The 9749-nt window shown below is 33.3% G+C and overlaps 1 protein-coding gene across 5 annotated transcripts; it reads right to left on the bottom strand.

The window, feature by feature from the left end:
* Positions 1-3351: 3351 nt before the first annotated feature.
* Positions 3352-9749, bottom strand: LOC129320733 (uncharacterized). Of its 5 annotated transcripts, none has more exons than XM_054966307.1 (8): positions 9329-9749; positions 9014-9073; positions 7996-8145; positions 7247-7320; positions 6908-7026; positions 5774-5857; positions 5249-5350; positions 3352-3455 (listed from the first exon to the last, which is right to left on the bottom strand). In XM_054966307.1, exons 2-7 carry the CDS (start codon positions 9018-9020, stop codon positions 5257-5259), a joined length of 528 nt encoding a protein of 175 aa, XP_054822282.1. In that variant the 5' UTR covers positions 9021-9073; positions 9329-9749; the 3' UTR covers positions 3352-3455; positions 5249-5256. The 5 variants fall into 5 exon arrangements, with proteins under 5 accessions (XP_054822282.1, XP_054822281.1, XP_054822279.1 ...); XM_054966306.1 differs by lacking the exon at positions 3352-3455 and adding an exon at positions 5103-5169; XM_054966304.1 differs by lacking the exon at positions 3352-3455 and having other exon boundaries at positions 5103-5350; positions 9329-9482; positions 9597-9749.

Here is a 9749-nt window from a genome sequence, read left to right as displayed (position 1 = left end):
AATCAAGGTGTTACTTCTTGTAGAGGTCTCATCCGGAATGATTTAGGAAATTAGATCAAAGGCTTTACCAAATACATCAGTTATCAACCAAGTACAACAGCTGAACTTATAAGCATCTTAGAAGGTCTCACCATTTGTTGGCAAATAAAGTTTAGCAAAGTCAATCTCTACACATACTTTACAGAGGCGCTCACGCTTATATGCAAAGAGTTCTTTACTAACCATCCTCTTGCTGCTGTTATCAACAACATTAGAGAACTTACTATGAGGGATTGGACGATCACCTTTAACCACGTTTTTGGAGAAGCTAATAGATGCGCTGATCGGATGGCTCATTTAGCATCTACCGATAATTTAAATGTTCATATTTTTGATAATTCACCCTCTGGTTGTATGAACATTCTGTACGCTAATAAGACCTAAATTGTCTGTTTGCACGGGTTAATCCTGTGGCCTTCTATTCAAAAAAATAAAATAAAATAGAATGAATTAAAAAAAATTAAGATAAAAATGAACTAAACCACCCTTCTCCCTATAGAAAGTATGATAAAATTTATTAATATATACTGTATGTGTAAGAATCATCACATTTTTTAAAAAATTCATGAATCAAATTCCTAATCTCATGAACTAAATTACCCCTACTCCTTATAAATGAGTTCACATATCTCCTTTACTTATCTTTTTTTACCTTTATTTTTTTAATCCTTTCCATTTTATTTTATTCTAGTATGCAAATGTGACCTAGAGTCTCCCTTGTTTCTCACTTAAAATATAGTCTACGCCCACCCGTTACAGCTAAAACTCTACCTCTCAGTTGCCCATCCAAACACAATCGATCATCGTGACTAGTGGTTGGTCATCCATGGCCCAAAGGAGACTTGTTTTCCCATTATTAACATGACTTCCATTCTCTTTTTGGAGAGCTATTGCAATGATTGCAGAGACTTGGATTTGTGCCGTGACTCAGCTCTACTGAGTCAGGTGTGGCATTGCCATACGATCGTGAAGTGATGGAAAATGCCCTTCTTCAGATTGTACGGCAGAGAGAACGACTATATCACTTGCAAGATCTGGTGTGTGTTAGATGTTACCAGGTGAAAGCTGCTCATTTAGCTGAGCAATGTGCTTGCGCAGGGCTATACAAGTGCAAGGAAGACGGAGCTGAATTTCGTAATAAGATGCAGATTTTCCACAACATATCTGCTCGCCAAAAATTCCTTCGAGAATGCACCTTATGGATTCTAGAATTGAGATAGGTCTAGGTCCTAACACATTTAATTGCCAAGGGTCACTGCAGGGATCGTTAAAGAAATTACTGGGCATTACCGTGCGTCAAATGTGCCTTGTGGAGGAGGGGAAAAAATGAGTCAATTCAAACGGGTGTTTGGTTAGCCTACTTAATAGCCATTGAGGTATATAAAATATGTATATAAATTATTAAAAAAATTAATCTTTTAATCCTCCAACTTTTAATTTACTTATAACTCAGTCTCTCAACTATGACTCGCTTATGATCAATCCGTCAACTTTTGAATCACTTACAAGTTAATCCCTGAACTTTTGTTAATTTTTTTTTCATGTTAGCTTATATCTCACATCAATGAGCAAGAGGAGAGTATTTTAGAATAATATATGAGCATTTTTTTATCCCTCTTATTTGATAAGAAATTTTTTTAACAAAATTAAAAAATAAGGATCAAATTATAGGTGAATCAAAAGTTGAGAAATTGAGTCACATTTAGTTATAGTTGAGGGACTAAATCGTAGCGAGTCATAGTTGAGGGACTGAGTTACAAATAAGTTAAAAGTTAAAGGATTAAAAGATTAATTTTTCTTAAATTATTTACATAGATTAATGTGTTATGGCATTCCAAAAGCCTATACTTTCTCTAATAAGGTAGAAAGAAGGGAAAATGACAAATAAATCTCCTTACAATAAATAAATGGTTAAACAATACCATGAAATAAGGTAATTATTCTAAAAATTTCAACGGACTGTCATAAATTTTCTGCCAAATTACATTTTTTTAGAGTTGAAAATACGGGCGGGCCCGGCCCTTAAGGGCCTAAGCCCTAAAGCCCAATTTTCTATTTTGAACCTCATTTTTTAAGCCCAACCCTTATGTAAATGGCTCAAGGTTGGGCCCACAAGCCTTTTTCAAAATAATAAAAATAAAATTAAACATTATAAATTAATTAAAATATTCTAAAATTAAAAAAATAAATTCTCATAATTTTTTAAAAATTAAACAATACACATCTAAGAGTCTAGTAATAAAATTTAAATCTTGGTTAAAAAATTCATTTTTTATAAATACACAAACATAATAATTATAGAAAAATAAAAAATATCAGAAATTTTGTACTATACACTGATATTTATTAAATTATATTAAATTAATTTTAGAATAAATTAAAATTAATAATAATATAATATGTGTATGATCAGGTGAGTAGGTCATTGGCTTCAAATGCGTGCTCTACCAAAGAAAATAATAATAATAATAATATAACAGGGCTTGAAGGGCTACCCGAGCTCGAGCCCTTTTTTACAGGGCTTATCAAAGCCAAGCCCTCAAGCCCGACTATTTTAAAAAAAATTATTTTTAAAATCCAAACTCTTATTTAAACAGGATCTTTAAGCCTGGCCTTTTAGGCCCGACCCTTATTCCCAGCTCTACATTTTTCTGACTAAAAATAATAAAATGAGTGGTTGTGAAAATAAATTAAAGTTGTACGAATGTAAAGTTAATATAAAAAAACGTAATTGTTATTACATGACTAAATTTAAGTTATGACTAATTGAAACTATATTATTAATACTTAAATTGTTAATATAGAAAACATACTTATTTGTGTATAATTAAATTAACTACACTTTTTTATATTAACTTTATCTTTTTTATTAACAATTATATAATAACTATATTTTTCATTATTTTACTTAGAGTCAGAAATATAATTCAGAAAAAAATTAAGTTAGGATTTCCAAAATAATTGCTGCATTTCGTAATATTTATTTGTCATTTATGATTTATTTTCCATTCTCTCTAAAAAGAAAACTAGCAAAGTAATTTAAAAACATCAATTCTTTGACAGTTTATTTTTTGTTTTTAAAAACTATTTTGTAAACTTGTAAAAAAAATATTTTGTAAATTATTTTTAAAAGTAAAATAAAAGAAAAATATGTCTAATTACATTACTTTGAAAACAACTGAGTTAAAAAATCCTTTTTTATAAAAAGTCAAATACGCATAATAAAACGAAAAAAAAAAAGAAAAAGTCAAATAATAACAATATTTAAAGGGCAAAAAAAAAAAAAAGCAGTGAAAAAGTCTGTTAAATATGTGGAGCTACACCAAGAGATAAACTTCTCGCTGAAAGGTTAGAGAAAATACACAATGTCATGAGTCCAAAATTCTGGCAAAAGACTCCCAACTTCATCCTTTAACCTAGATCAAGAAAGTAAATTCTCCCAAGGTCATTCAAATCCCAACTCTAACCTTTGTAGTATTGGTGAATTCAATAAAGCAAACAACGAATTCATGCCATGAGAAATCCTTGCAAACTCAAAAAAGGAAGGAAAAAAATCTCTACCGAAAGAATGTCTCTCATCATCAAGCTTGTCACCAGTTATCATCGATCATTGCCACCAACTATTGTTACTGCCACCTGCCACCGTCAATCTTTAGTCACCTCCAGCCACCACTGCTTGACAGCCACCACCAGTGCGGTAGCCAATAGTGGTTGGTGGTGTCAACCTATTGTAGTTGTTAGCCATGGCTAAACAGTGGCTACTGACTAGGATGGTTGATAGTGGTCAACAAAAATAGGTGGCAATGGTTGATAGCAATGATTAAAAAATTAGACCGAATTTGATGATTGGACCGACTAGACTGTCAACTAGTCAAGGTAATAGTTCAGTCAAGTTTAAAAAACTGTTTAGAGAGTTCAGCTAGATTGGATTGCTTTGGACTAGCGATTAAATCGAAGATTAAGATCAAGTCGAGAATCGGGTACGTTCAAAAAATGCCTTTTTTCTTTTTTTTTAAAATATTGTCAATTTTTTTTCAAATAACCAATTTTTTTAATCATTTAATATTATATTGTATCATATTAAGTTAGGATAAACTTAAAATATTTAGTTTTATTTTTAAGTTAAGTAGCAATTTCATATTTATTTTTTACATTTAAATTATTAAATACATATGTAATATTTTTAATTTAATTATTACATCACCAATTCGACCATTAATCCAACCCAGTTGAACCATACGAGCTGTGAACTGTTGACCTTTTCGATTCAATATCCGATCCAATTTTAAAAACATTGGTTGATGGTAGTTGGCAATAGTGTAGTAACATTAACTTGAGGGGTATAAATGCAACCTCTTGCTATTAAGAAAACTACAAATGAAATATGTAAATGTTACAACTTTGCATCTCTTACTTATAATATTTTGCACTCTTTGAACCAAATAAAAAATATTTGAGCTTAAAAAACTTATTAGATATATAACATTTTAATAATTTAAATAAAATATGAAAAATATATTTATAATAAAAGACCATATCAACATGTTCAATATAATTTTTTAAAATGAAAAATGATAATTAATCTATTTATATTATTATAATTTTAGCCTAACATAATTATTATTTTAAAAAACATTAATTTTTTATTAAATTATTCTGCACCCCTAGCTATGAGCCTTGGCTCCGTCATTGGTAGTTGGGGTGGTTGACAATGGTGATGGTTGTGGTGGTCATTGGCAATAATTAATGGTAATGACTACTAAGGGCTTATGATGATGGAGATTAGTGAAGATGGGTGTGAATGCCTCAATGGTGGCCAATGGCGAAGGCCAGTGGTGGCGATGATGGGGAACGACAATGATTGTCAATGATGAGCAACGGGAGGTAACGGCAGTGAAAGTTGGTGGTGACAGCTTCCAGTGACTAAACCTAGTGGGTTTTAAAAGCCAAAAGGGGAGGGGGGGAAAAAATACTCTAAAATGTATCCATTTTCTTATTTAAAAAACAACAAAAAATGAGAACACCTTTTTTTTTTTTGGGTTCTTGGAAACAGCTTTTAAAAATTGAAAATCAAACAGACCCATCATTTCCATCATCTTCGATATGTCCAAACATATAGCTATTGCCACCCTACATAGCAACCCCCTTCAAATTGTAAAAGAAATACATGGTAGGGAAACCTCTTATGAACTAATTAAGCGGGCAATACCTGCAGCTTCACCTGAAGAACCATCTTTTGGAAGTTGAACCACCCGCAGGCCCATCCTTCTTTCTCCCATCTATGCCCTTCTTCAAAGACTCCAATCTTCTCCTGCATGAAATTTTTAGGTTGAAGTTAACCAGTGGAGTATTTTGAAGTATAGAAAAATATTTGCATACCATCAGTGGTCAAACAACTGAATATAAAACAATACGAACTCAACTGTTGAAAATAAGCATTACTACCAAGTGACAGACAATTACATGTACGTGTAAGCTCATCAATCACCTATTCATTCACATGTTTGGCTACGCTAATTGGTAATGGTACATCCAAATCATTTCATATTCTGATAATATGGTAGACAGCTATAATTTAAAGCAAAAGTAACTCAACCATATCTATAGATAGCCAGTAACAATACTAACATGCTATATCTATGAAAAACATGGAAACTAGTCATGAATAACCATGAGAGGGAATAAAAATTGTAGAAATCATGTTGCCATCCATGATGAGCTTCACAGAAATTACTTGGCATCAGTAAGGCGACCATGCAAGCTCCATCGTTGGCGGAATCCTTCCACACCCTCCATCCCACTAGCAAGAATCATCCGCCTGTAAATTGTACCATGCAAGATACATAACAGTATTCAATAAGTGAAAATTTGTGCATTGTATAACTATGGATTGAACATGAAAGACATCGATGTCACAATGACACATTGAGTTGTTTGGTACTTGGAATAGTATGGAATTAAAAAAATAATAACAATAGAAAAAGTGATTGTGTTGATTGACAAAGTAGTGTGTGCTCCTGAATGGGAAAAATAATAACAGAAAAACATAGTTACTGTTAAGTAATGATAATAAAGCCATAACATGTATTATATCTCATTTTTAATGCGATGGAAAAGGAATCCCTTAACATCCTTACCAAATGCCCAGCAGAAAGAACGAAAACCATAGGGAAACTAAAGGGCACCTTTTGTAGTTTCCAGGGATATATACATGATACATTAAAAGCATCTGCACTATGCAAACTCATGACAAACCTCAAAAATGTAAAGCCCTTAGATTTGTTGCTGGTGTGAAAAAAAAAAATCAACATGATTACTGAATTCTGAATTTAATTTATAATCTTCAGTCCAATTGGGGATCAATAAACACTACTAGAAAAGAAAAAAGTGGCATGGTGCCTTTATAGTGAAAAGCAAAACATTTCAATAAGCTGATAAACAACAACAGCCACCACCACCATCATGTTGACGGAAGCCACTCCCAAAATTTGTTATTTGTAATAATAACAAAAGCTTTCTCAAGTTATTCATAAATATAAGCTTAGTTTCCATCTCTTTAGTAAAATACTACTCCCTCCGTCCCAAATTATAAGATAACTTTGGAGGAATTTCATTGTCCTAACATATAAGACAATTTGAGAAAATTAAAGTTTCGTTAATGATATTTTACTAGTATTACCCTTTAAGTGGAGAGAGAATTGAAATGATATTATAGTATAATAATTAAGTGTGTAGGGTATTTTTGAAAGTTTATAGTTTTATTTTGAAAAAATAAGTTTGTAAAGTGTTATTATTGTGTTTTATTGATATGCGTAATCTTGTTTCAAATTGTCCTATAATTTAGGACAAAGGGAGCATTTTAATATACCTTTCCAATGATGTAACTTCTGATTCAAGCTGAATAGCCCTTTCTTTTGCATCATCTAAAGGCATGGATGAACCCAATTTACATTCACTATCTAGATGACGTTTTCTTATCTCCTTATCCTGCATATAATTTTTACCAAATGACAAAAACATGGAACAGCATATCATACAAACTTATTTTCCTTTTACACCTCCATTTCCAAGCCGCTAGTGAAAAAATTACTGCAAACATGTTCAAGAGCTGTAAAAGGAAATGGAGGTGGCTGTAAATAAGAGAGAGCACAGTAAAATGGAAGATGAAGCCATTGAGAGTGAAGCGTATCTGTCACGGTTATCTCACCCTCCTTTCAGCGCATTGGCGATACAGAGCAATCTCATCTTGACAGAATGGTTCAATGTCATTGATTTGCAAGCCTACAAAATTTAAATAAATTCAGTAGTATTTTCCCAAATAAATAAAGAAAGAAAGAAAAATCATAATAATTGACATTGATTTTCAAATATTTAAATTATTAAGGAGGTTAAGGCATTTGTTTGTTCAGGCTATTTGGAGGGCATTGAATGTGTACAATTTGGGAGTCCTATTTTTGCTTGGCATCTGGTGCACAAAGACTGAACAAAAATAGAATTCTAGCTCAAAGTTTCTTCCAACACTTGTATCGAACATGGTCGTTCCCTGCCTCTAAGTGGGTTTCTGCATGATGTTTTCAATGGAGTCAATTTGCCAATCATGCTCAGCGACTGGTTGCTTTTTTGATCTGATCTTTACTAGTTTTTTTCCCCCTGCTTTAGGATGATTGCTAATTCTTCGTATTTGTACTTCTTTTCTCTCTCAATGAACTTTAACCTATAAAATGTTCAAGACATTATTGGTCAGTAAAATATAGAACAGCCTAGTAGCCTCCACTCTTTTGCCACAGCTGGAGAGAAATAATTTATAGGTATCTAATCTGCTCCAGAACAACCAGGAGTGAAACAATGTAGTCACCCTCCCAGGTTTTACCCCTACTAGCAACTGGGTTTTACACCAGGAAGTAATTTTCTATAGAAAGAGCTGCACCTTCTAACAAAGGAAACATCAGTACTTACACAAAAACAGGTTCCTCAGGATTCCATCACACAAATCAACACCTTCAAGCACATGGGAGGCTATTTCTGGCGGGACTAGAGGTGATGGAGGCCCCATCATTAGATCATCGCCAACCAATATTGTCTCTTCCATAGTTGGCTGTGAATCAACTGAAGCACGCAGAAAGTTTTAAACATATTGATCAGGTACAGTTCATTAATTGTAAAAAATTAAATCTTTCTAAACAGCAGGATGATATTCTACACATGGAAGGTTATCAAAATATATATAAACAGTTCATTAATAGTAAAAAAACAAAACCTTGATAAATCAAAGGATGAAATTCTATTGCCATTTTACTTGTGTGAGATTAAATTATTGAGTAATTCTATCAAAGGCTGTGCTTGGGTTGGTATTTGGCAATGCACTTTTCAACAAACATATCTTCAAGATAAATTCAACACAACTAAAGAATCTATGCTGAAGTCAATGAAAAATAATAATTGAAAACCAATCGAAAGTATTAATGGTTCCCTAGCCAGGTCCATAAGGATATTGGTGGTGACACATGCCTCAAACTCAGTTGATGAATGTCGTACAAACTTCCCAAGAATCAAGACATTTTCACAAAGTGGGGGGAAAAACAAGTTCTGAATTTCAGTAGATGCTGAAAATTTCATCTAAAAACAATTGTTAAAGTGAAACACATCTATGAAGTTGATAAAAACTGAAATATAATACCGTTTCTTAAGCACATATACGGGCGTGCCCGTACACATGACAACTTCACATGGTACAGCTCAGACATCTAAAACTTTGCATACTTATATGATATTCCTATCCTACATTACGAAACTTATCCGTTACATGAACACCATCTTTAACAAAAGAATCGGAGGTATCGTCTACTCGTGAAGATGAAGAATTCTTAAATCAAATGCACAATCAGGGTCAAACAAGATGCGGAAACAAGCCACAGCTCTAATCTCTAAGAACGCCGAAGTAAAATTCAACAACAGAGTTCCTGAAGTCACGTACCATCCATGGTTGCTTTCTGGTAAGTCTTCGGCGCAGAAATTCAAAAGAGGTACCTATATCCTACAACGAAAATGGAGCATGAAATTAAATAATACAATGGAATATGCAAATCCTGAGTGCAGCATTTCATCAAAAATATGGAAGTCACCTAAAGAGGCGATCAAGCAACCAAAATTTCATAGAAATGTAAGAGACAGACGAGTTTTAACGGAGACAATACAGTGGAAGCTGGCTAAGCGTCTGAAAATGGAGAGAGAGAGAGAGAGAGAGATAAATCGGAAAGAAACGACGAGAAGTAGGTCAAGTGGAAGATACCTGGTGCAGCAGCACTGCAGCTTAAGAGGATTCGCCAATGTATTTGCGTTTGTCAGAAACTCTCTTTTCTTGCTCTTTCAGTTCAGCTCTACAATTTCATCCCTCACTTTGAAGTCGCGACGCCCTCTCTTCTCCTTCGCAACCCAAGCACACCCTTTGATAGAATTACTCAATAATTTAATATCACACAAGAAAAATGGCAATAGAATTTCATCCTTTGGTTTATCAAGGTTTTGTTTATCCTGTGGCTTATAGATTTTGTTCATACATTTGTTTTTGTCCAACTTGCAAATCTCCTTCTTCTGTTTGAAGCTCCATCATCGTGTTTCTCTCCTCCACTGCTCTCCGTCACTTCATCGCTCGGTAAGTGCGTCTTTGGCTCTCACCTTACCTTGGCTGGCTTGCATTTTCTCCCTTTTGC

This window comes from Prosopis cineraria, unplaced genomic scaffold, assembly GCF_029017545.1.
Source record: "Prosopis cineraria cultivar Desert tree isolate PC_DT_omini unplaced genomic scaffold, ASM2901754v1 PC9, whole genome shotgun sequence".
Classification (NCBI taxonomy): domain Eukaryota; kingdom Viridiplantae; phylum Streptophyta; class Magnoliopsida; order Fabales; family Fabaceae; genus Prosopis; species Prosopis cineraria.
This window is presented reverse-complemented; position numbering and strand designations above follow the sequence as displayed.